This window comes from Musca autumnalis, unplaced genomic scaffold (assembly GCF_047663935.1).
Source record: "Musca autumnalis isolate F117 unplaced genomic scaffold, ASM4766393v1 scaffold_3, whole genome shotgun sequence".
Taxonomy (NCBI): Eukaryota; Metazoa; Arthropoda; class Insecta; order Diptera; family Muscidae; genus Musca; species Musca autumnalis.
The window spans coordinates 246,276,277-246,304,266 of record NW_027411866.1 but is presented as its reverse complement, the minus strand read 5'-3'; the positions used below and the strand labels follow the sequence as shown (position 1 = coordinate 246,304,266).

Sequence of the window (27,990 nt, the reverse complement as noted above, 5' to 3'; positions counted from 1 at the left end):
TGATGATGATAAGTGACTTTGATTTAGTTTTGTTTCGTTTCGAAGAAAGTTCGTTCGTTTCTTTTTTGTTTAGTTACAAATACCAATAAAACTGACACCGAAAAATATATGCATGTATGTATATGTGTGAGTTTCTTTAATATTAGTAGTAGTGGTAGGTAATACATTATGATAGCTTATGATTAGTTTTCAATTTGGAATGAATAAATTCATGTGTTAATTTTCGTTTAATTATTTCAAAAATAATTTCATTAATTTTTCTAGTTTTTTAGTAATTTTTTTAAATAAAGAAAAACCTAAATTTTCAAATTTAAGGTACATTAATTATAGGCGAAAAAATCGTTTTGTTTTTTTTTTTGGATATGTTTGTTTTCTGTGTGAGCTTTGATTTATTTTGTTGGTGTGAGTATGTGTTTTTTCTAGGAGGGATGTTCAATGATTGCTATTTGTTTTTGTAAGTTATTATATTTTCTTCTAATTTTTAATAATTGCTGTTTGTTTGCTAAGTATCTGCTTTTGTTGTTATTGTAAACCTAAAAAACAGTGCAGCATGATTGCAATGATTGGTTGAATTTTTTTTTGTGGGACTTGTAATTTCTTTGTGATAATAGTTGCTATTTGTTATTGTAAAATATATATTTGTTGTCTTCTATTTAAAATATTATTAATTTCCTTGGGTTTGTTTTGCTTGTTGTCCTTGGAAATGTAACATTCATAATAAACTTAATTTTAAAGAAAATATATTTAGAGTATTCCAAAACAATTGCTTTGTCTTTAACCTGTAAACATTCCATTTTATTTGGAGAAGACAAAAAGGAGACACTTGTAAAACAAAATAATTTTTCACATATACTACACCTAGTATTAGGACTCGACTTCTAGAGAAGTTTTTGCTTGGCTAAAATACTCGGGAAATGTATGTAAACTGAGGAATATTTTTGCCACAATTGAAAATGTGATGTTTTCTGACCTTGGTATAGATCCCAAAACATTTTTAATACAAATTTTAAATATAAGTTTTCACTTACCGAAAATATTCGTAAAAATTATAGAGAATTTTAAACATATTCTTTACGTTTTACATGTGTTTCCTTTTGTTTCACACTCTCAATTAATTTCCAAAAAATATCGATACATTCAATCTTTGATTTATTTGATTTACCTTAAAATTTAATTTCCCCTATGCCTTAAAAGTCAGTGTCACATAAAAGAGGGTGATGATTTTCTAGACCGTGAACGGGGTTTCGAAGGACTCTTGAGACTGTGACGCGATGTGCTGCGCGGCTTGAAACCACCTGTATCTGACCAGGGCTCCGATACACGCCCATACCAATGAATTAAGTCCATAACTTCGAGCTAAAACGGATATAAAATTACATTAATAAATCAATAAACACGTATAAAAGTTTCACTCGGCTTTGCCGATAGAGATATACCATCAGCCTGTGCGAATTGAAACATACAGCTATGGGCAGATCAATCACCGGTTGCACAATCAAAATAAATGTCCTTTTCAAAATAGTCAGGCTTAATCCCACAGTCGTTGTTTTAATATTTTATTAAAACAACTTTAATTTATTAGTGGGAAAGTTGGCGATGTTTACCAAGGGGTAACTCAGGGAAGACTATAGTTTCAGATCTTGCCACAGATCTTGTTTTCAACAAGAAACTTTTGTGGGCTGCGAATACAAGTTGTTACAACACATATCAAAGGTATTTGAGAGGAGGTCTTCAACTGCACTTTTCCAACACTTTGTGTGAAAGGTACCCGAAAGAGTGGATCGATAAAGTCCGTATTTGAAGCTCATCTATGTTTAGTAGACATTTTACGATGTTCAAAGTTTGGACCAAATCGATTGCTCCTTTCGAGAGTTATCGTTCACACAATTTTACTGAAAAATTTTGAACTTTTGTGGGGGAGGTACACGAATGGGTGGACCGATCGAAACCGAATTTAAATCGAAAAAAATGGGACGCTACAACGCAATAATTGTTTTTGTATGCAAGTACATGCTTCCTGGCTAATGGTTCGAAAGCTGAAAAAACTATGTTAACCAACTAAACCGGCTGCCCATCCCAGATCAGGCTACAAGACCATGATCCGGACCAATATGGATGTGCTCAGTTTGTCACATTCGCATCCACCACACTCAAGCTTCGGAAATATCGGAAACGGGTTGCTCTGAACATCGAGATAAAATCCGGGACTTCATGAGTCGGAAATTTATGAAAACAAAACAACAAAACATTGTTCCACAACATCCCATACGGGACAAGGGAGACTTTATGATAGTGCAGGAAAACCCGGTTAACAACAACTGCTGATTACAGCGCCACAGCGTACGGAGGTAGGATGTTCAATGCAGACCTACCCCGTGGCAGCCTGGCTCCAATGACCCGAGCATATAATGTATGGGAGTAGCTTTCAAGTCTGGTACTGAAGTGTACTTCAGGTTATAGCCCAACACTAGCCTGCTTTTGGAAGGTCATAAACGACTTTAATGCACATCATGAGTTGTGGCATTCAGTACTAGGCAATGACCAGGGGGGTATAGAACTGAATGAGCAGATTGATAGCCTTACATTTTGAAAGGTCAGTGAGAGTGCTCCTACCAGAATTAGCGGAGAGTATCACGGTCCAATAGACATAACCATCCTGTCACCTGGTCTGACAAATGACGTCACCTGGCAAACCGACCGCCTGACTTGATTACCTCTGAACGCCCCATTTGACAACTAATAAATTTGTTGTTTTAAAATAATAAAACAACAACAATAAGATTAAGCCAGACTATTTTGAAAAAAACAAAATTGTATTAGCTATCCCAATAAAAAATGACGCCACCAATGTTCGATTTGAGAAACACTGGCACCGTTTGTATGGTTGGCTTCGACAAGCTACCAACAATATTTTGTTATGTGCATTAGTCGAAATTCAACGACACATAGCAGTGTGAAAAGGTTTGGTGTGTTTCGCAAACATTTTCGTCGGAGTTGTGTTAGGTTGCCAAAGAAAACCTTCTCATAGGAGTTTTTTCTTCTGTTTGTGCATAAAAAGTTTCTTGTTGAAGAAGTTATTGAAAAATAACTTCGGTGGAGAATATCCACAAACAAGAAACAAGGGAACTGATGAGATCCAGTGGCGTGGATCGAAACTAGTCTTCCCTGCCTTACCCCATGGCGAACAATGTCAAACTTTTTCCACTAATAAATTAGTTGTTTTAAAATAATAAAACAAAAACAATGGGATTAAGTCAGACTATTTTGAAAAAAACAAAATTGTATTTCCTATCCCAATAAAAACGACGCCACCAATGTTCGAATTGTGGGAAATCTAATCGACCTACTTTTAAAGAGTTCGCCAATCACAGCTACAGAAAACTGCCGAACCTTTTGAATGTTCGGGTATGAGAAAGCACTTTCATGTTTAGTCACCTACAGCAAAAACTCTTGGGGCTTTACTCTTCCCCAGTATCAAACATGGCTATCCAAACTCCGATTATCAGTATGGATTTCGTACAATACCATCTTCACACATATCAGTCGATAGGACAGTTGAAGGCGTTCAATTTATCAATTTGAGGATATCGTGCAGACTACCCTAAGGCAAAGTTTGAAACGTTGGATAATCAATTGAATGTGTGGACGCCATTGCCCAAGGTGGGGTGATATCTTCGAAACTGTTTAACCTCTATATTTTCTGTCTTCCTGTATCCCATCCAGAGGACATTGAGATCGTTACGTATACGACTGATTGTACGATCTTGACTTCGTGAACTCCATTTTCCGCCCGAAGAATGTGCAGATATCCGCTACTAAATCTACGACCCCTCTGTTCACCTTATGGACTGAACAGATGACCACATATTTAAAAGTCCTAGTTGATGGTAACAGAATTCCGACAACTAACAAATCCAAGGGGTCATATTTGAATATCATTCGCAGAAATTCAGTAGCAAAAGTCATAAACAACAATAAGAAAGTATCAGTCAGATGTGCTGACGGATATGAGGGTATATCTCTATACAACCTTTGACCAAAAATAGAACCAACCACAAAATTATGTCGTATATCAAATTTATTGATTTTATACCACGAGTTTGCTTCATTGAAATAAACCAACATTTTTAGTAAGCAAACTTCTGACTCATATGGAACCCGAAATATTAAATTAACTTAGTTTAAAGTTTGAATGAAATTTTTTAAAAAAGTTTGAGTGTTCCCTTGCACCCCAGCCACTTTGATATATGCCGGCAAGGTTTTTGAGTCTTTTGGTCCATTATCTTACTTTGGAAAAAATGTGCCATTGTAAATGGAGCCGCTAGGACAACTTACTGAAAAATATTTCAAAACGATCTGAAAAGAACTCCTAAAATCCATTTTTTCCGAATTTTCCGATGTATGCATAGATATCCATATTCCAATCCATATCCATATTCCAATCTGATACATGACTATATGAAACAATACAACGTGCGAAGTCTGGTCCGATCTGTACTCCATGCGAGAGTCATCTTGCGGATTTGCCTTTTTGTTTGGAGCCGTCTGGGTTTCTTGGAGCTTTTAGGCCATTATCCCGGAAAGTATAGTCTTACACCCGAACAAAATTGTAACGCCGCAAGGGCAACCTGCTGAAAAAAATCAAAACGATCTGAGAGGAGCTCTTAAACTTCACTTTTTTCGACTTTTGTGTGGAAGGTACCCGAAGGAGTGGACCGATATAGTCCATATTTGAACCTGATTCGAGAGCTATGGTTCACACCATTTTACAGAAAATTGTTTTTACTTTTGAGTGGGAGGTACACTAAGGAATGGATCGATATGGTCCATCTTCGAACTTAAACTTTGGGTATAATATTACGAAGTGCAAAATTTGGTTGGTTTGATCCGTTCGAGAGTTTTCGTGCGCACCAGCCAGCCAGACAAGCGGACCTGATAAATCGACTCCAACTTGTCTGAAGCAAATTTCGATCAAACACACACTGCCTTGTTAAACCTACTCCAATAGCATTGTAGGTCCAACCCATTGAATGCCGTTCACACAAACAAACATATGGCTTTTCTCTCCGATAAAAATAAATGAATAGTATGGGTCAACATCTTCGAGTATCTCCACCACAAAACTTCAAACATTTCGCTTAAATGCAATTTATATGGCCCGACAATAACCCTAATAATCCCACGGCGACCAAATAAAAACTTTCGTGAACATGACAACTGTCGAAGGAAGTAACTCTCAAACTTAGATTAACATTCAAGATGGACCATGTCGGTCCGTTCTTTCAAGTATCTACCCCACAAAAGTTTAAAACTTTAAGGCTTTAATTAATGGCGGGAATTCCTTATGATCATTATTATAACAGTATACTTTTTCAAAGCGATACCAATCTTTCTCAGAATATGAGCCCTAATATACCCCAGTATTCAGGCTACCACGTCATACAGCTCCGCACAAAGTGCACGTACGCTAAAGCTTTTACTACAGGTAGTCTTTGTAGTCACTATTTGAACGCTATAATTTTATTCTTCATACTTTCGTCAAGTACTAGACTTCTCGAAATGTCCAAAATCCCTCCCAGTGGTGTTTCTGTAATATATGAAGTGGAACAATTAGACCCACAGTTTGAGATAAATTAGGTTCGAAACTGCCAAAACTTCTATTGTCAACTACGAAAGTCTTGTTTTAAAAAATTAGGACCTTTAGTGTGATTCCGTAACCTTTTCTCGACAAAGACTAGCACTGCAGTTGAAGTTTTATTTTATAACTAGCAGACCCAGGTCCGCGTTGCTGACCCGACGTATTGCGTAATGACAACTTTTTATAGAGTTTATGTTTTACAATTCAAAAATAGTTATTTTCTATCTCATTTCTTCGGGTCCATTGTTAAACCGATTTATGCATTGAGGATTTTAAATTTATCAACAGATTTTGTCTGCAAGCTATTTTTCTCTTACGGACTTTATCGGATTTTTTCGCGATCTAATAATAAAAGTTAAAAAATGGTTAATTTAAGTTCTCCCTCTTATTGAGACGTATATGTTTTTCATGGCTGATGGACTGTTGAACTTCACCATTTAAGGCAATTTGTAAATATGTCGCTTTTCTTAATTGGGGAGATACCGTGCCACTTTCGAAATTCATACCTACATGTACCACGGCATATTCCACAAAATTTCGTGAAAATCGGTTCACTAGTTTTCGAGATATAACATACTTTAAAACTGGCCGTGGTCGTGACTTCGGGCATCAAGAAAGAACATTTGATCGGTTGTTGTCTCGAAAATTAATTTGCAAGCCGATGCATTCATAAGTTTAGCAAATATAGCGATTATAAAACAACAGCCCCTCCCCAGAAATTCATCAACAAATATATAGCACTTTGTACCACGTGTCATTCCTAAACATTTCATTAAAATTTCATGAAATTTTGTTCAATAAATTTGAAAAAAAATTATTGAAAAGAATGAGCGTGTCATCAGACATAACATATTTAAAAAAAAGTGAGCGTGGTCCGGTATTTTGACTCCAAATATGTACCTAAGGTCGGAGACACAACCCCATTGTCTCCCAACATTAATGCCAAAATCGATATAATCATAAGTTTGGCATATACATATACCGTTTGAAAGAAATGCGTGGGAAGGTACCCCACCTCCTCTGAAATTCATAAAGTAATCATTGCCACGGCAGCCCTTGAGCATTTGCGCAAATTTCATGGAAATCGGTTCAGTATTTTGGAGATATAGCATATTTAAAAAAGTACACGATACATTCGTTATTATTGCACATGAAACGTTTCATATCAAACAAAACATGCAGCCTATTTTCACCGGGAGCCATCCCTGTACATCCTTGAAAATTTCAGTAAAATCGGTTAAGAGTTTTGTAGATGCAACATATTTTCAAAAAAGGGCGTTGTCAAGTCTTTGGGTCCAAAATTAGTACGTAAGGTTTGAGACACAACCACAATTGTCTTGCAAATTAATTTCCAAACCGATACATTCGTAATTATTGTAAATATAGCATTTTTTTAAAAAAATATTGTATAGGTGTGGGTACTTCCCCTATACCATATTTTTCCTTCCGAAATTCAACAAAATATGTAGCCCATTTTCACCGGGGGCATCGCTGTACTTTCCCTGACAATTTCACGAAAATCAGTAGTTTTTGTAGAAAAGATTAAAATTTAAAATTGAAACAAGTGGGCGTGGACAAGTTTTCTTTGCATAAAAACCTAAGTTGTGTTATGACGGAAATTTCAAAAAAAGAATTATCCAAATCGCTTCAGCCTTTCTAAACTGATGCCATTACCAACATACGACATTTGATTTTTATTTACTCGTATATAGATTTTGCGTTTCAATTTCTACCAATCGGTAAGGAAAATTCCACTGCCGTTATTATTTGTTTCTACAATCATAGGCCGAATATTTTTCAATGTAGGCTAAGTCGACTGATTCTTTGTTTTACTTGTTTTCATCACTTACTTGCAATGGCCTCGATAATTCCTTAAACATAGCAGCCTTTGTTAGATGTGAGTTTTGTGATAGAAATGAAAGACACTTGGATTTCAATGCGGTGGCCATATAATGATCGGCAATGCCCAATAGGCATAATACCGAATGTTCATCGATTTGAGAATTTAAGGTATTTTCACATAATTCCTGGAAATATTAAAACCAAAGTCAAACGAATTATATTATCATTGGAAATAACATTCTCGGCTTACTTTCAAGTCGTCTATGGAATATTTATCAGCCAGCAGCATAAGCTCACAAATATGTTCTGGACCGACAGTCTTATCAATGGGAGCACCATAAAGATACAGCAAAAGACGTCGGAATATTACCGGTGAACAATCGGTGACAATGATTTTTCTAAAAAATGTAAAAGAGTAAAAAATGAAAAATTTGAAATATTTAAGTTTTAAATGTTATTTGTTTATTTTATATTTAATTTCTACTCGGAATTTAATATTTTGTTAATACTATTTATTGGAATAAATAAATACTATTTCTTACCTTGTCAAACTCTCTTGCATGCCCGACATCAAAGCCTTTTTAAACCATTCACATCTGGCCGCCACAATGACACGATGCGCCCTAAAAGTATGCACCTGTATTGAGGATTTATGTGAAGCCATCAGCTGTATGTCAATATCACTATTATTTATGCCATTGTGATTCGACGCTGACTGGGATTCTTGTTGTTGCGGTGCATACATATGAACTTCAAATTCCATATCCGATAATTGAGCAGAGTGGAGAAGACGTAAAGCATTTTTTGAGAGATTGCTACTAGCTGCTATAGGCGGTTCGCATAGATGGCGTATGAGATTAAGCTAAAAAACATTTTTAATTTAAATGTTTTCAAATGTGATGATCTGATCGAAATCTACCTTTACACTATTGTAGTCATAATCATGTGTCCGTTCCATTACCAAAGGATCCAAGGTCAGCTCAAATGTATCTTCACTTTGTAATGTCTTTAGCTCACTTTCCAATATATTCGAAGGTTCCAATAGGCCTAATTCAATAAGGGTGTGTGTAAATTCCTGTTTTTGCACCAATTTACAAATCTGTGGGGAATAGCGTTTGAGAAAACATTAATGTGGGTTTTGTTAGTCTTAAAGTTTATGGGCATATCGAAATACCTGACTCATGGCATCTTTCAAAGCAGCCTTATGATCAAATATCTTGACAATTACTCCATTCTGGAAAGAATATAAATAAACAAATGAGACAAAATGTTTATAAACATATCCCTTATTTTAATAAGAGTAACCAAAAAAATATTTTTTGGAAGTCTGCAACGTACATTTATACTAAGGTTGGGTTTTCGAACCTTCGGTGAAAATCTCAAAACTATATTTTAACAGCCCCTAACCTAGCATAAAACTTTACATTTTCAATTTGTTAAACAAAATCGTGCTCATCAATTTTTATTGCGGTTTCATCTTAATCCGGCTCTGATTCTATGAATATGGATGATTCGATGGATTTTAACCACAAATCTACTGGAGTTAGTTGAGGAGGTTTGGCAGGACAGTTGAAAGGGTGTAGTGTGCCGTGCATGTCGGACAGATGTTTTGCACTGTGTCATAATTGTTTGCTCTAAAGAAATTTAGACAACTGCACCATACCGATCTTAGTTGATCCAAAAGTACTCTAGTTTGTCGTAACAGCTCATGTTCTTCAGCTGCAATAGATGGGAGGTGTACACCGAGGACCGTATTCACACGATAGTTATTTTTGGCATCTGCGACAGCATCTGTATGAATGCCATTAAAACCCGATTCATATGTTTCGGGGAACCTGTAACCCCTTTTGCACGCATCCTCAGGTGGCGAACCAACATGTAGCAGCGCTTGTCTTAAAGTAAAACGGCAGCAAACTGCGTCTGAACTCAAGGAGGAACGGCTGAAACTAGACGGTAAACAATAAATCCTTCAGAAGGCCTCGGGAAACCAGTGACGTAGATCTCCCCTGAAAACCATACAATACGAACATCGAACAATATACACGGCCATCTGTCTCCGGCCAAACCAGGGTGCTACTTTAACATATTTATAAATTATTGTATGATCGCTTTTATCCGGATAACGGATTTGTCACTGCAACGAGGGCATACCATTGTGTATTCGTACTGGAAGAATCTATGTCTCTTCATGCAGGTGGCTCACTAACGTCATGAGGAGGCACCTTGTTGCTGTTATCAGGGCGCATAGAAACAGATTTGAATATTATCCCATTGCGATGCACGCGGTTTCTTTATATGCACCCCCAGTTTTGTCGGCCAGGAACTTGGGGGCCGTCTTCCTACATTCAATCAACCAGGATATTCAGCTCTCTCTCTCCCCCGCTCTTATAATATGACCCCTAAAATCAACCAGGATATTCAGCTCTCTTTGATCTCTGCTGTAAATATGGTATACAGAGGTGCAGTAGATTTTAAGGCGCGGGGAAACAGCTGGTAAGTTTGATTAAATAGAAGTTCAGCATTCACAAATTATATTAGCCAACATCATACAATCATCCGAATACGTTATGATATTCATGCCGTCTGGAATACAGGAAATGTAGAGATTAAAAAGTTTCTGAGATATCACCTGGGCTTCGACTTCTTCTTCCTGAATTTCACGTACGAGTGGCGGCCACACAAATACTTAACGTTTCAAACTTGGCCGCAAAGTAGTCTGCCCGATTTCTTCAAATAGCGTGGAGTGCTTGACTACATTAAAGGCTTTTTATAAGTCGAGCGCCTCCAACACTGTCCTGTCCTGTCACTCGGCTTGTGCAGGTTAATCCGAAAGAAAGTTGAGATGGCGTACACGCTGTTATAGTGCTGTGCTGCTTTCGAAACCCAAGCTGATGAATGTCAGCTCTATAGGTATTTCAGACGCTGACGACTAAAGCGAAATCAGTCTGTACCATCCACCTATGATGACCATGACCAATTTTTAGGCATCTGCAACTTTGGTGAAATACTCAAATCCCAGCTGTTCGAATACCCTAAGTGAGGATTTTCCAGCAGAGGCGGCAAATGGTCCATCAAGCTGTTTCATTATTACCATTGAGATTTCATCCATTCCCAAGGCTTCATACATTGAGTTGGTTGGTTGGTCATGCGATGTAAAGGTATCCCTGCCACTCCATGGGTGTTCGACAAATTGTCGATTAAAATAACCTGTGCGCGTACTGGGGTTCCATGATCCTTCTCCCCACGGTTCAAGAGTGTCTTAGCCTTTGCTCACAACTCATTTATTCCCGCTCCAACCTTCATCTCTTCATATGATCCCACCACCATCCTGTTACCTTCCAATGGCAGCTCCCTGACTCAGGGGTCACCTGGGTTGGCTCGACGAAGCTCATCATCCTAGTTAGCTACTCCCGCCGCCTCTGCTGGCAAATCCTCACTTAGGTTATACGAACAGCATGTATATAGCGGGCGGCTTCTGTAGTGATGATGTCCCTGAACGTTCTCTCTGCTACCCGAATATAAGAAGGGTTGAGCTGTTCTTTGAAGTGGAGAGTAATTAGTGCGTTGTTCAGAGGTGATGACTTTGCGCGATCTGATGATACAGACAATTGTACGGAGATGGTCTGAGTCAGATCCACCATATGGTGATTAGGATAATTCTCATGGTAACACCTGAAGAAATACTGCAACGAGAGGATTTCGTTGTGTTGCGGTACTGTAAGAAATTTCGTCTCCTCATGCAGATGTTCCATTAATGAAATGAGGAGGCACCCAGTTTGAATATTTTTCCATCGCGATGCATTTATATTCGCAGAACACGTACTATCGCGTAACAATATGGACAGCAAGAATAATTTATCTGCATTCCAGGTGCTGCCGGCTAGGGGGTAGCGGAACTAGTCAAATGTGACCCCTTGAATCGTTGGGTTCTTAGCGGTCGAAATTCTGATACTATCGAGCAGGACATTCAACTCTTTGCTCATTTTCCCAGTTAATGCTGATGATCAGCATTTCTGACTCTGAGGAGTCTTTACTATGGGCGACAACATCAAATCTTTGCCTGCATTGAGTAGGGAGTCCAGCCTGCTTAATTTCCAGACTTCGGGTACGATGATGGTGAGATACTCAACACCCGTCGAATACAATTGTGTCATCATTACATGGAGAGCCTTTCAAGCCCTAACGCTTTGTCGATAAAAATAATTTGAGTACCTCTTCCGATCAGTCAAAATACCGCCGCTTCTGCTGTGGAATTCTGCCTCACTTTGAGTATTCGAACGTATATAGTTGCAGCAGTGATGATCCCCCAGAACGTCCATTCTGCTACCGTACCATGGAAGGGATACACTTCTCTTCGGCTTGCCTACCTTTTCGGATCAGTCAGCGTAAAGTCGCCAAAACGTGACTGGGGACCTATTTTAATTCTTTCTTTCTTGAAGGCGTCTTAACCATTGCCCACTTTTTCCGCATCCAGGGATGCAACTCTTCAGATGATCTTGTCACTTGTCCCGCTTCAATGGCCAATCTTTTAATTTTCAGTGTCAGTTCCCCGAATCTGGATGCTTTCTCTCTCATCTGCTAGTCCCGCCACCTTTGCTGGGAAATTTGGTCCCACTTCGGGCATTCGCAAAGAGTGGCTGCAGCAACGGAAAAGTCCTTTCTACTACCCGAACAACAGAGAGGTTTGGCCGAGAGGCGATGAAGTGGGGCGGTATGCTGACGGACAAGAAATAGGTTGATGGTATGATATAAGAGAAACGACCTGTTGCCAGATTACGTCAGACAAGGTAACACGACGTCTGTTATGTCTGGCGAACTGTGGCACTTTCCCCTAATTCTGGTAGAGGTATCCTTAATGACCGTGAAAACGTGGAGCTATATATCTGCTCAACCAATAATAAACACTTCTGTTCACATCACCTACGGCCGAATACCATAACTGGTGATGAGCATAAAAATCCCCTAAGACCAGTCGGCTATTCAATGGCCAACCTGTTAATTTTCAGTGTCAGTTCCCCGAATCTGGATTCTTTAGGGTTGATACGACGATGTTTATCTCTCTTGTCTGCTAGTCCCGCCATCTCTGCTGGGAAATTTTGTCCCATTTCGGGAATTCGCAACGAGTGGCTGCAGCAATGATGCTGTCCGGAAAAGTCCTTTCTACTACCCGAACAACAGAGAGGTTTGGCCGAGAGGCGGTGAACTGGGGCGGTATGCTGACGGACAAGAAATAGTTTGATGGTATGATATAAGAGAAACGACCTGTTGCCAGATTACGTCAGACAAGGTAACACGACGTCTGTTATGTCTGGCGAACTGTGGCACTTTCCCCTAATTCTGGTAGAGGTATCCTCAATGACCGTGAAAACGTGGAGCTATATATCTGCTGAACCAATAATAAACACTTCTGTTCACATCACCTACGGCCGAATACCACAACTGGTGATGAGCATAAAAGTCCCCTAAGACCAGTCGGCTATAACCTTCCAGAAGCGGGCTAATGTTGGAGAGGCTATTAATCGGTAGAATGCCCTATCTGCTAATAGATCTGTATTGAGCACTTATGGTGCGATCTTTCGATAAAACAAACTGATGCAGCACTTCTATTGCAATCCTTCCTAAGTACGTTGTGACCATCACAATGCTGTAAGATGCAGTTGTTGTTCTTATTCATGAAGTCCATTATTTCCCCGATTTTATCTAGGAGTTCGTTTTCATAAAGCTTCGTATTCTTATGGCGAAGACGGTGATCAATCACTGCAGGCGTATTCAAAACAACCCACATCCGACATCCATTGTATCTCACCGAATGTGACAAATAGATCCTGTGTTTTCCTTCATCCCGACACAGACCAAAGGAATTCGGAGCTGATATTCAGCATATGGTGTTCCCAACACAAACAAGTAAAAAAGTATCAGTCGGCTTTGCCGACAGAGATATACCTCAGCCTATGTTTATTTTGGACATTTGAACTTGCCGACAACAATGGGGATTGAAGTGTTGCGGAGGGGGTACCTTATTTTGAGAGTCATATTTTTTGATATATATTGGGCTCACTAGTCATTTCAGTGGGTCATCCTATAACTTTTGGACCAGTATGCCGGGTAGCATGGACTTGTCCACGAAAAACATAATATGGCTGTAAACTGGACCACAACGAACAGCATCGATATTCATTTAAACATGATCTTCGAACCGTCGTAAATGAGACAGCAAATGCATGTTGCTTCAACAGAAATCAAAGTGTTACGAGGGCAGGTCTTAAAGTGAACTTATTCGAAATTTTGTGTGGGAGGTGGCCGAAGGAGTCAACAAATCTAGACCATATTCGAACCTGATCTATATCTGGTAGATATATTGGTCACTCCTTGCAAGAGTTACCGTTCGCATAATTTTTCCGAACATTTTTGAACTTTTGTGGGGGATGTACCTGAAGGAGTGGACCGATATTGATTACCTTCGAACTAAAACTAAGTCGGGATAAAATATTACGAAAGCCAAATTTTGGACCGAATCGGCAGATCCGTTCGAGAGTTATCTTGCGCTCGGACCACTACACACGGAGTCATAGGGATTTTTTTCAACTTTCAGGCTATTTTCTCAGGAAGTATAGACTTCCCCCAGATGAAACTTGTACCATCGAATAGGGGGCGGTGAATACAAGTTGTTACAACAAAAATCAAAGCGATTCGAGACCTGCCCCCCTATTCTGTAACTTTTTAACAACTTTATTCATTGTTTATTTTACAACAATTTCATTTGTTTGTTTTGTAGTTGTTACAAAAACAAAAGAAATTTTAACAACTTTTCAATCGATAAAAGTTACAGAATAGGCCCACAGGTCTAAACCGAACTTTTCCAAAATTTTGTGTGCGAGGTACCCAAAGGAGTGGAGCAATTGAGTCCATATTGGAACCTCATCTAACCCTGGTAGAAAATTTACGATATGCAAAGTATAAACCAAATTGGTTACTCCCTTCAAGAGTTATCGTGCGCACAAATTTTCCGACCATTTTCGAATTTATGTGTTAAAGGAAGGCGTGAACCGATATAACCCATCTTCAGACTTAAACTAAGTTTGGACAAAATATTACGAAAGCCAAATTTTTGACCAAATCGGTTCATCCGTTCGAGAGTTATCGTGCGCACCAGCCAGCCAGACAGACAGACGAACATGGCTAAATCGACTCCAAATTGTCTGAAACACATTTCGTTCAAACAAACTTAGAGTCTAAAATCATTATTTCGATGAGGCACATGTTGCCCGTATGAAAGTGTATATACCCTCGTTAGCATAAATACTGAGGGTTAAATAACATTATAAATTCTAACATGTGTACACCGGATCAATACGCTATCGAAGAAAATACACACACACAAATTTTCAAATGCATAAAAAATATTTTTGCTTGAAAAGTGCTATCAAACAACTAGAATACACCCTAGCATATAAAAAGTAGTCCCCATCAACTTACAATTTGTGATGTGGCTAATTTAAAACAGAACTTAAATTCCTTCCAACCCAGCTTCTCTTCCAAACGATCCGAGAGATTTTCCATTATCAAGATATACGTGGGAATATCCACAATAAGTTGTTCCAGATTTTGATTGATGGTGCTACGTTTACTTAGGAAATCCATTTCACAATAGGTTGTCCTGAAAAAACAAGAATTTTTAATAAATTCAAATCTCCAAACATCACTTCACCCCATCTTACTTTTTATCTCTAATTATCTCCAAGGCAGCTGATATCCTTCCATAAATATCTCGCATTTTACGCACTTCATACATGTACAAGACAAATTTCAAATCATTTTCGGTACTCATTAAACGCTGCTTATCCGTTGGATTATCATATAGGGTCAAACCGATGGGTGGCCCACGCCGTGGTCGTGGCGACAACGGTGGCTGACTAAACAAGGTCGTTACCGTATTTGTAGCATCATCCATAGGATTATTGGCCGTTATAAAGGTATTATTTTGTATTTGCATGGCGACAGCATCATCTGTTGCATATTTCATCGATAAATCTAAATGTGAGCATTTTAGGTCCTGAAATAAAATAGGAAAAGGATAACATTAACGTGTTGTAGGGAATTTATGTGTGTGTGTGAGTGTTCACTTACTTTACACATTTTCTCTAAAGAATTTTTGATTTCTTCTATCACACTAGTTAAAATCAATAAAGTTTTTTCAATCTGAAAAAAATAGAGAAGATTTTTTTAATAAATAAAAAATACATACATACAATTTTTCAGATTATTGCAAATATTTGTACTGAATCTGTTATCATCGCTTTATATGTTGTGTTTCTTATCAGATTAGAAGACACAACATATAAAATGATAATAACAAACCCAATACAAATATTGGTAATAATATAGTGGAACACAAATAGAAAAGTGTATGTCGGCTTTGCCGACAATGATATAGTCCATCTCGCCAAGAAGAAACTTTTTATACCCAAATGTCAATTGATCGCTCAAATAGATACGTGTCCAAAGAAACACTCTGATTGAGAATTTCTTTGGGACTATCTAAACCTGAACAACTTCACTTGCAAACTAAACCAAATCCTTCCCACTGTTATGCTTTCGTAGAGTTTCAACGAAAAACACATGACTAATTTGTTGGTATGTTGTGGTTGTAACAGTGTTTATTAATATGTTTGTATGTTCGTTCTTCTGTTCAATCTGGCTCTAGGTCTATCTCCAGTTCCAGGAAAGTGGATGCTTCGATGGTATGTAACCACATATCCACTGGAGTTAGATTAGTAGCTTTGGCGGGCAGTTGAAAAGGTGTTTTGTGTCGTGCGGGCTCATGCCGCATATTGGACAGATGCCCTTCATGGCGCGGTCGATTTTCCGCCCAATTAGAATTTAGGCGACTGCAATATCCCGAGCGTAGTTGAGCCAAAACTACTCTACTTTGTCGTGGCAACCGACGCTCCTCAGCTGCGGTAGATGGGAGATGTGCTCCTAGGACTTTATTCACACTATATTTGCTTATGGCCTTAGCAACTGCATCCGTGTGAATACTATTTAAACCTGCTTGATATGCTTGTCAATCTAGGGGTTCTCTCCTATATTGTTGGACCTCCCTCTCTAGAGCATGAATATCCTTATGCCTGAATATGTCGGGCCTATCCAGCAGATGGGATGGCTCTCACGGTAACACCCAAGCAAGTACAGCAACGAAAGCATCTCATTGTGTTGCTTTACTGGAAGAATCTTTGCCTCCTCATGTAGACGGTCCCCTTAAGACTTAAGAAGGCATCCTGTTGCTGTTCTCAGGGCGGTATTCTGACAGTTTTGAATCTTTTTCCAATTCGTATCACATAATACCGGGGACCAAATTGGCGCCGCATAACTTACCACAGACCGATCTATCGCGTTATATGTGGTCAACAAGGTTTTTTAATCTGCACCCCAAGTGCTGCCGGCTAGGGATTTGAGGACCTTGCTCCTACTTTTCAGTTTGTCGAATATAGCTTTGGCGTGCACGACTTGAAAGTTGTGTCGAATGTGACCCCTAACATTTTGGGGCAGTTTGTGCTCGGAATTCCGCTACCGTCGACCACGACATTCAATTGTCATCCAAACTGCGCTGTCCATGCGGTGAAGAGTGGCTCTAGATTTTGTGGCGGAAATCTGCATACTCCTCACGTGGAAAAATGTTGTTAAGATCGGTTAAATAGGAGTTCAGTCTCTCACAGATGTCATCCGCAATCATTAATCCGCATACGTTACGATCTTGACGCCATCTGGAGGGAGTGGAATACAGGTGAGGTTGTTCCGGAGATATCACCCCACCTTGGGGAACTCCCTGTTTCACTCTACGGGGTTTGGACTTCTTGTTCCTGAATTCCACGTACGACTGTCGTCCACACATATTGTTGACTATCCAACGTTTCAAGCTTGGCCGGAGGGTTGAGCACAATGTCCTCAAACAGCGTGGAGTCCCTGACTATATAAGTCAATCGCCACCATCACGGCTGTCTCTGGTTGAGTCCTTAACAAATATATGTGGAGATGGCGTGCAGCGCTGTTGTCCGCTATGCTGCTTACGGAATCCATGCTGATGATCAGCAACTTGACAGCTATTCCTGATATTGGGGAGGACTAAGGCCTCAAAGGTCTTTGCTGAGGGCGACAAAAATCGGCCTATACGATTCACTTTTGCTGGCATCTTTGCCTGGCTTCCGTAGCGGGATCGCCCTGCCCATTTTCTAGACTTCGGGAACAATGAGGGCTAACGACAAGTTGAGAACTTTAGTGAGATACTCCACTCCCGGCTCATCCCGCTGCTTACCATGGAGATTCTATCAGGGCCCAACGCTTTGGATGATTTAGCGTTCCTGATCACAACATCATCCATTGTAAACTTTGGTGGTTCATCCTCGGCAGAAAGAGATCTGATGCGACGTAATACTCTCCTCTTCGCCCTGTCACTCTCGTGGTGCTCAACAAACTGTCGATTGAAATAACTTGCGCACCTCTTCGGGTCAGTCAACGTAACGTCGCCAAACGTGACTGAGATCTTATCTTCCATCCTTCCAGGATTCGAGAGTGACTTAACCGTTGCCCACAATTCACTTATACCGGCTACAATGTTGCAACACTTCAGATGATTTAACAACTTATTCCGCATATGTTCGCCGACCAGCCTGTTAACTTCCAGTGTCAGCTCCCTGACTCTGAGGTAATTGGGGTTGGCTCGACAAGCTCATCACGCTCATTTGCTAATCCCGTCGCCACTGCTGGGAAGTTTGGTCTTACTTCGGGTATTCGACCAGCAGGGATATGGCAAGCGGCTGCACCTGTGATGATGTCTCGGAACGTCCTTTCCGCTACCCGAATATCAGCAGGATATAAGCTTTCCTATGATTGACGAACGTGCGGCGTTCAGAGGTGATGAAATCATGTGGTCTGCTAATGGAGACAATTATGGGAAGATGGTCTGATCCAAGGGAAATGACGGTGACGTCATTTGTCAGGTGACACGATGGTTATGTCTGGCGATCTGTGACACTCTCCTCTAATTCTGGTAGGGGCGTCCTCATTAACCATGCAAAACGTAGATCAATCAATCTGCTCAGCCAGCGCTGTGCCCCTTTGGTCCCATCTCATGTGCATTTAAGTCCCCCAGGACCAGACGATTATGACCTTCCAAAAACGGGCTAATATCAGGCTCGTAATCTGAGATACAGCTATTTCTCGGCGGGATGTATACGTTCATCAACTCTATCTCGGCAGTTACACACCTGACTGCTACCTCCATACATTCCATGTACGGGTCATTAGAGACAGGCTCTCGCGAGATAGGTCTGTATTGGGCAGACTGGTGCAATAAGAAGGCTAATCCCCCACCTCCACTTCTGGTGCGATTCTTCCTTAACACGTTGTAACCATCACAACGTTGTAAGCTACAGTTGATGAGCTTGGTTTCTTGCACCGCCGCGACCTTGATGTTCTTCCGACTCATGAAGTCTACTATTTCCTCAATCTTACCTCGGAATACATTGCAATTAAATTGCACAAAGGATGCATTTTCTGGGATTGGGGCAACAACGGCTGGTGTTAAAGGCTGCGTGTACGATTGCTGTCGAGGGGACTGCGGGGGAGTTTCATAATCAAACGACGAGGGAGTTTCGTAATCCGATGACGACTCACTGGGGACTGTATCCACGCAGCATACAGCAACAAAGTCCCTGCCGTAGTCCCTCACGTGGACAAGTCCAGAGCAACCTCTTAGTTGCCCCACTCCTGACATCTATTGCGTCTCAACGAAGGTTGGATATGGGTGAAGATGCGAATGTGACAAACTGAGCACAAATAAATTGGTCCTTGGATTTCCTCAGTCCCGCTTTGGATGACTCCTGCAACATCGCTCATTGTCAATTGTAATTCCTGCTCAGACTGAGACACTAAAACGGCGTAGAACATTCATCTTCTGGGTGCTCTATAAAGTACTTACTTATTCCGGACCCCTTTTACCTTCCAGTGCAGATGTTGCAAAGACTTCTCCGATTCGCCCTGTATTCGCTCGAATTTGGCTGTAGCGGGCTCTATATTTCGTTCAGTTAATATATTGTAAACTGTATCCATCCATGATTCCCTTTTTCTTCTTCGTGCTTCTCGTACCCGACGGTCGTGCCCCCATACTTTTCTTGGCAATCGATTGTCTGGCATTCTGGCAACATGCTCAAACCATCTTAGGTTCTACAAAGTGCCGTTTAAAAACAGGGACAACGATGACCTGGTGCTATAATCCTGCGGAGACGACAAATCAACATTGATAATGGTCAGCCACTCCTCCTGATGGAGAACTCAACTCTTAAAGTCTAGGCACATAAGCGGCTGGCTTTCTTACTTCGCTTAATTTCTGATAAAAGGATAAGAAAGGCCGAGCACGTTTCAAACGTCCTTTTCTTTTTATTCTTTTATTAGGAGTGAAGGGGTGAAGGGGAGCAAGAAAACCAGCCGCTTATGTACCAAAACCTTTAGCCTGAGTCAGGAGAGTTCTCCCTTGAGTAAATGGTAAGACATCATTTTATCAGATGATGCGATGGGTACTACAATTATCCCATCTCAGTCGTACAGCTGCCTTTGTATGTACCAACCTGGTATGCGAGAGTTCAACTCCCTTGGGGATAAGACATCGGTCGCAACCGATATGCCCTCCCTTCCCAGACCGGACACTCTGTGGAGGAGAAAATGGTCGCCTCCCCCACGTTTCCAACCAGTAAGTAAGGCCAGGGAGAGCCAAGACAAGCACGCTTATATGACGGCAGCGCAGCATTACAACAAATTTGTTGGCAGGAACCCAAGCGACTTCACGCAAGGGAAATTCCTGGTGGTCAGATTAAAACTTTGGTTCCTCGTCTTGAGAGACGTCTCCTTCCTATTAAACGCATGCTCTTGCTAGTCCCTTGCTAACAACATTGGCCGGACAACTTGACTCTATCGACCTTAATGACAACGTCACGCCTGGAACCGCGTTGATAAGTCTGATCCTGAAAGCAGGGTCGGTGCGGATATTTGGTTACCAGTGAAAAGACATCTGTAAAAGGTCATAACTTCTGATGGGGTGGATGACAGAAAGACTACCATATGAGGTTAAAGAAGCGGCAAGATTTCGCACGGTAATCTCAAAGAATCCTAAAGTTACTGGGAGCATAAAGCGAAGTTATGGCACGTGGACAAACTCCGCTCTAGATATACTGACGAAAACCTACTTTTCGGGCTGCAAGGATGTCAATTCTTATCTGAGGGACTGGGCAGCTCTCTGATACGGTGATTGTTAAAATCATTAAACCATTGGTTTCTACGGCAAAGCCACATTACTTGACTCTATCGACCCCAAAGACAACGTCACGACTGAAACCGCGTTGATAAGTCTGATACTGAAGGCAGGATCAGTGCGGATATTTTGTTTCCAGTGAAAAGACATCTGTAAAAGGTCATAAATTCTAATGAGGTGGACGACAGGAAGACTATCGTAGGGTGTTAAATAAGCGGCAAGACTTCGCACGGTAATCTTAAAGAATTCGAAACTTACTGGGAACATGAAGCAAAGTTATGGCACGTGGACAAGCTCCGCTTTAGATACTCTAGATCTACAACCTACTTTTCGGGCTGCAAGGATGTCAATTCTTATCTGAGGGATGGTAAGCCAATACCGTGGTCAGACAATATTAAGTCGGGTGGTCTGTTAGTGGAGACGATGATAGGAAGTTGTTCTGAGCCAAGAAAAATAAGTGAGCTGTGCCAATCTTCTTAGTTTAAGCGTAATACTTACCTCAGGTACTAAGTAATTAGCTAATTCATCTTTTTCATCAGGCGTTAGACTTAAAAATACATTCAAAATGTTCCGCAGCAATTGATGTAGCTGTGACATAAAGATGGGTATTCGGGTGCGTACATATTTGATAATTTCATTCTTCTGATAGCGGGCAATATCGGCGGCATCCTTAATAAATATATTGCAAAATTGTAAAATTTTGGCACATCCTGCAGAAAAAAAATTTAAAATTAAAAAATGGAATTTAACAATTAATATTGGTTCAAAAGCAGAGCAGGGGAGTTTTATTGGGAGGAAATACTCTTGTATGGGAGAAAAGTGACTTTACATATTCCGGGGTTTTGCATATTTACCCACCTATAGAGCATTCTCTTAAACTATCCTTAAATGTGGCATAAAGTAAGGCGGGTTCATGTGATATTGTTACGGGATTTATGGTCTGGATGACACGATTTAAGATGCTGTGCAAATCCATGATGATATTAACAACAACTGGAAAAAGAATATGCAAATTTTTTTAAGGGACCAACCGACATTTTTTTTTTTAACTTACACTTCTTCAATTTAATCATTTTCAAATACTTCTTAGCCGGTTCAGCCAATTTCATTAGCGACGGTTGAGCTTCAGCGAAATTAATAAGTTTCTCACACACATCCTCGCTCATATCGGGCATCAGTGATTCCGTATACAGCCAATGGAGAATTGGCGTCAACAAAAAAGCCGGCAAATCATAGAGCACAGCAACAGGTGTTAAAGGCGAAGAGGGTGGTGTATCCATGGAACTGGGAAATGGTGAAGGACTTCGTGCACGAAACGGCGATAGAGGAGGTCTTCGTGTATTGCAACCCGCAGAACTACATACTACCTCCGATGTTTGTTGCAACATTAAATCTTGACAAAAATTGAAAATATTTTTTGGTTGAGGTTGCAGTTTGTGTGACTCCAGGTGAGAATCGGAATGTGATGTGGGAGGAAAGCGACGCATGCCACCACCATCAATATTTAAAAGATTTTGACTACTCCCATTCTGCTGAGGTTTACTTGTCGTCGATAGGCAATTAAATGAAGAAGATAGTTGATGATGGTGATGTTGTTGTTGGTGTGTTTGTTGTTGTGATTTAATTCCGTTTGCTGTGCTAACACTATATTCTGTGGGTGGTTGCAAGTAAATGGGTGATAAATTGAGGCGGGGTAAAGATTTCTGATGATCATCAAGTGGTGAAGAATTTTGATTATTGCCCGTGCTGGGTAAAGTAACGGATATTTTAATGGGATTCGGTGAATTGGGAAGGCTGGCATTTTCTTTCGCTTTTGCAGGTATTAAGCTATCTTGGGTGCGACACACGGCCTGAGGTATGGATATGGTACTGTTGTGATGGACACACATGCTGCAATCGAATCCATTTAGCCGCAGGATGGCGGCATGGACATGGTACTGAAATAGAAGAGAGATCATTAAATATAATTTGTCGTTATCAAAATTAAAGCAAACTTACCTCGCAACCATCTGAACTTTTGATTATGACATCGGTGAAATAGGATTCCTGTAGTGCCTCTCCAAAGGAGAACTCTTTTTCTTGTCCCGCTGCTTGTCCCTCTTTTAATCTCTTACATTCTACCGCATACCAGTTCTCACAGTACAGAATCAAGGTATCTGAGGGACATAAAGTTGTGGTCTAAAAAATAAATAAAACGGAAACGGAATGAAAAAAATGTCTTTAAAAATCCACGTTTCGTGGTCTGATGGTCATTGAAAAAATGTCTTTAAAAATCCACGTTTCGTGGTCTGATGGTCATTGAAAAAATGTCTTTAAAAATCCACGTTTCGTGGTGTGATGGTCATTGAAAAAATGTCTTTAAAAATCCACGTTTCGTGGTCTGATGGTCATTGAAAAAATGTCTTTAAAAATCCACGTTTCGTGGTCTGATGGTCATTGAAAAAATTTCTTTAAAAATCCACGTTTCGTGGTCTGATGGTCATTGAAAAAATGTCTTTAAAAATCCACGTTTCGTGGTCTGATGGTCATTGAAAAAATGTCTTTAAAAATCCACGTTTCGTGGTCTGATGGTCATTGAACAAATGTCTTTAAAAATCCACGTTTCGTGGTCTGATGGTCATTGAAAAAATGTCTTTAAAAATCCACGTTCCGTGGTCTGATGGTCATTGAAAAACTGTCTTTAAAAATCCACGTTTCGTGGTCTGATGGTCATTGAAAAAATGTCTTTAAAAATCCACGTTTTGTGGTCTGATGGTCATTAAAAAATTTCTTTAAAAAATCCACGTTTATTGGTCTGATGGTCATTGAAAAATTTTCTTTAAAAAATCCACGTCTGTTGGTCTGATGGTCATTGAAAAAATTTCTTTAAAAAATCCACGTTTGTTGGTCTGATGGTCATTGAAAAAATTTCTTTAAAAAATTTCTTTAAAAAATTTCTTTAAAAAATCCACGTTTCTTGGTCTGATGGTCATTGAAAAAATTTCTTTAAAAAAATCAACGTTTCTTGGTCTGATGTTCATTGAAAAAATTTCTTTAAAAAATCCAAGTTTCTTGGTCTGAGGGTCATTGAAAAAAATTCTTTAAAAAATCCAAGTTTCTTGGTCTGAGGGTCATTGAAAAAATTTCTTTAAAAAATCCACGTTTCTTGGTCTGATGGTCATTGAAAAATTTCTTTAAAAAATCCACGTTTCTTGGTCTGATGGTCATTGAAAAAATTTCTTTAAAAAATCCACGTTTCTTGGTCTGATGGTCATTGAAAAAATTTCTTTAAAAAATCCACGTTTCTTGGTTTGATGGTCATTGAAAAAATTTCTTTAAAAAATCCACGTTTCTTGGTCTGAGGGTCATTGAAAAAATTTCTTTAAAAAATCCACGTTTCTTGGTTTGATGGTCATTGAAAAAATTTCTTTAAAAAATCCACGTTTCTTGGTCTAATGGTCATTGAAAAAATTTCTTTAAAAAATCCACGTTTCTTGGTCTGATGGTCATTGAAAAAATTTCTTTAAAAAATCCACGTTTCTTGGTTTGATGGTCATTGAAAAAATTTCTTTAAAAAATCCACGTTTCTTGGTCTAATGGTCATTGAAAAAATTTCTTTAAAAAATCCACGTTTCTTGGTCTGATGGTCATTGAAAAAATTTCTTAAAAAATCCACGTTTCTTGGTCTGATGGTCATTGAAAAAATTTCTTTAAAAAATCCACGTTTATAGGTCTGATGGTCATTGAAAAAATTTCTTTAAAAAATCCACGTTTCTTGGTCTGATGGTCATTGAAAAAATTTCTTAAAAAATCCACGTTTCTTGGTCTGATGGTCATTGAAAAAATTTCTTTACAAAATCCACGTTTCCTGGTCTGAGGGTCATTGAAAAAATTTCTTTGAAAAAATCCACGTTTCCTGGTCTGAGGGTCATTGAAAAAATGTCTTTAAAAAATCCACGTTTCCTGGTCTGATGGTCATTGAAAAAAATTTTTTAAAAAATCCAAGTTTCCTGGTCTGATGGTCATTGAAAAAAATTCTTTAAAAAATCCAAGTTTCCTGGTCTGATGGTCATTGAAAAAATTTCTTTAAAAAATCCACGTTTCTTGGTCTGATGGTCATTGAAAAAATATCTTTAAAAATCCACGTTTCTTGGTCTGATGGTCATTGAAAAAATTTCTTTAAAAAATCAACGTTTCTTGGTCTGATGGTCATTGAAAAAATTTCTTTAAAAAATCCACGTTTCTTGGTCTAATGGTCATTGAAAAATTTCTTTAAAAAATCCACGTTTCTTGGTCTGATGGTCATTGAAAAAATTTCTTTAAAAAATCCACGTTTATTGGTCTGAGGGTCATTGAAAAAATTTCTTTAACAAATCCACGTTTATTGGTCTGAGGGTCATTGAAAAAATTTCTTTACAAAATCCACGTTTCCTGGTCTGAGGGTCATTGAAAAAATTTCTTTGAAAAAATCCACGTTTCCTGGTCTGAGGGTCATTGAAAAAATTTCTTTACAAAATCCACGTTTCCTGGTCTGAGGGTCATTGAAAAAAATTTTTTAAAAAATCCAAGTTTCCTGGTCTGATGGTCATTGAAAAAAATTCTTTAAAAAATCCAAGTTTCCTGGTCTGATGGTCATTGAAAAAATTTCTTTAAAAAATCCACGTTTCTTGGTCTGATGGTCATTGAAAAAATTTCTTTAAAAATCCACGTTTCTTGGTCTGATGGTCATTGAAAAAATTTCTTTAAAAAATCCACGTTTTGTTGGTCTGATGGTCATTGAAAAAATTTCTTTAAAAAATCCACGTTTTGTTGGTCTGATGGTCATTGAAAAAATTTCTTTAAAAAATCCACGTTTTGTTGGTATGATGGTCATTGAAAAAATTTCTTTAAAAAATCCACGTTTTGTTGGTCTGATGGTCATTGAAAAAATTTCTTTAAAAAATCCACGTTTTGTTGGTCTGATGGTCATTGAAAAAATTTCTTTAAAAAATCCACGTTTTGTTGGTCTGATGGTCATTGAAAAAATTTCTTTAAAAAATCAACGTTTTGTTGGTCTGATGGTCATTGAAAAAATTTCTTAAAAAAATCCACGTATTGTTGGTCTGATGGTCATTGAAAAAATTTCTTTAAAAAAAATTCTTTAAAAAATCCACGTATTGCTGGTCTGATGGTCATTGAAAAAATTTCTTTAAAAAATCCACGTTTATTGGTCTGAGGGTCATTGAAACATTGAAAAAATTTCTTTAAAAAATCCACGTTTTGTTGGTCTGATGGTCATTGAAAAAATTTCTTTAAAAAATCCACGTTTTGTTGGTCTGATGGTCATTGAAAAAATTTCTTTAAAAAATCAACGTTTTGTTGGTCTGATGGTCATTGAACAAATTTCTTTAAAAAAATTCTTAAAAAAATCCACGTATTGTTGGTCTGATGGTCATTGAAAAAATTTCTTTAAAAAAAAATTCTTTAAAAAATCCACGTATTGCTGGTCTGATGGTCATTGAAAAAATTTCTTTAAAAAATCCACGTTTATTGGTCTGAGGGTCATTGAAACATTGAAAAAATTTCTTTAAAAAATCCACGTATTGTTGGTCTGATGGTCATTGAAACATTGAAACAATTTCTTTAAAAAATCCACGTTTTTTGGTTTGATGGTCATTGAAAAAATTTCTTTAAAAAATCTACGTTTTTTGGTCTGATGGTCATTGAAAAAATTTCTTTAAAAAATCCACGTTTTTTGCTCTGATGGTCATTGAAAAAATTTCTTTAAAAAATCCACGTTTTGTTGGTCTGATGGTCATTGAAAAAATTTCTTTAAAAAATCCACGTTTTGTTGGTCTGATGGTCATTGAAAAAATTTCTTTAAAAAATCCACGTTTCTTGGTCTGATGGTCATTGAACAAATTTCTTTAAAAAATCCACGTTTTGTTGGTCTGATGGTCATTGAAAAATTTCCTTAAAAATCCACGTTTTGTTGGTCTGATGGTCAGTGAAAAGTCGGTTTAAGTTACACACTCTAGAAAAACTTACATTAAATTCAATACTATGACCGGCAAAAGCACCAAATATCAAGCGTGGATTCTGCTCATTAACCTCAAATGTTTCACAGCTAAAAAGAACACTGGCCGAATCACAACAACTGCCGCAATCTTTCGATTCCGGTAGCGGGCTGACCAAATCATTGTACCACGTTATGTCACTGGTATCATCCAAACGGAATTTGATCCTATCAAAGAAACAAAATATTGATTATTTTCAACACACGCACACACACAATTAAATGCCATTACACATACCCTTCTAAACCGGATATTTCTTTTTTGCCTTCAAATGTACAGGAAACAATCTGAAACACACACGCACACACATACAAATTATTTCAAAATATTTTACACTTTGTTTTTCTTTTTTTTTTTTTATTCCCTTGGCAAAGGGACAAAACATTTGTTGTGTTGTTTTGTTTTCATTGTTTTGAATGTTAAAGTATGAAACTCACCTCCCATGTACCGTGAAAGGTATGTTCAACAACTGCCATAGCTCTGCTAGAACTGCTGCTGCTTCTTCTACTTCTTCTGGTGTTTCTGTCACTGCCTTAACATGAATAATAAATAGAGTGGGCGAGATACACACAGCGATGTGAGAGGGGTGGTCTGCACTTACACTTGAATAACTTTTATTCCGCAGGATATTTTTTAAAGGGTATCTTCTGACATTGTAACACTAAATTGCGAATGAATATTGGGAAAAATCAATAAAACCATTTTTTCATAATCGCATTTCTTTAAACAATTTTAGGATTTAATAAAGTTCTGTCTCGCTTTTAGTTCAAAATTTTTTTCTTTGTGGGAGGCAAGAAAAATTCTCTATCGGAATTTTTCACACAAAGAACAACGGGCTTTGTCAATTTCTTTCTAACAATAATTGTTAGTTACTTTATAAATTTCCATTTAATTTCACATTTTTCCAATTCGTCATTGATACAGTAAGTAGTTTTCATTAAATTGATTAAAATTCCTCTATTTAATTCAGTTACTTTATAATTTTTTCACTTGATTTATTTCCACTTACACTTTTTTCCTTTTACTTTAGGCGAACACTTTCACTGTAGTACACACACAGACCTACACTCGCATACTTCATCAGGAATTATCCACCACTTCTTGTACAAATAGCAACAGTGCAAAGCTGTTAACCTACAGCCGTCAGCAATATAACGGTATATATTTTAACA

At 38.6% G+C, this 27,990-nt stretch overlaps 1 protein-coding gene across 1 annotated transcript; it reads right to left on the bottom strand.

Annotated features, from left to right (window-relative positions):
• Nucleotides 1-57: 57 nt before the first annotated feature.
• On the bottom strand, nucleotides 58-27,935 carry LOC141399245 (uncharacterized). The gene is made up of 17 exons (XM_073977632.1): nucleotides 27,828-27,935; nucleotides 27,256-27,479; nucleotides 27,056-27,105; nucleotides 26,790-26,985; nucleotides 22,782-22,961; nucleotides 21,838-22,720; nucleotides 21,642-21,776; nucleotides 21,282-21,493; nucleotides 15,608-15,679; nucleotides 15,199-15,533; nucleotides 14,957-15,137; nucleotides 8,655-8,714; nucleotides 8,400-8,579; nucleotides 8,023-8,342; nucleotides 7,731-7,878; nucleotides 7,489-7,665; nucleotides 58-1,356 (listed from the first exon to the last, which is right to left on the bottom strand). The coding sequence occupies exons 2-17, from the start codon at nucleotides 27,292-27,294 to the stop codon at nucleotides 1,201-1,203; spliced, it is 3,324 nt and encodes a 1,107-aa protein (XP_073833733.1). The 5' UTR covers nucleotides 27,295-27,479; nucleotides 27,828-27,935; the 3' UTR covers nucleotides 58-1,200.
• Nucleotides 27,936-27,990: the final 55 nt, after the last annotated feature.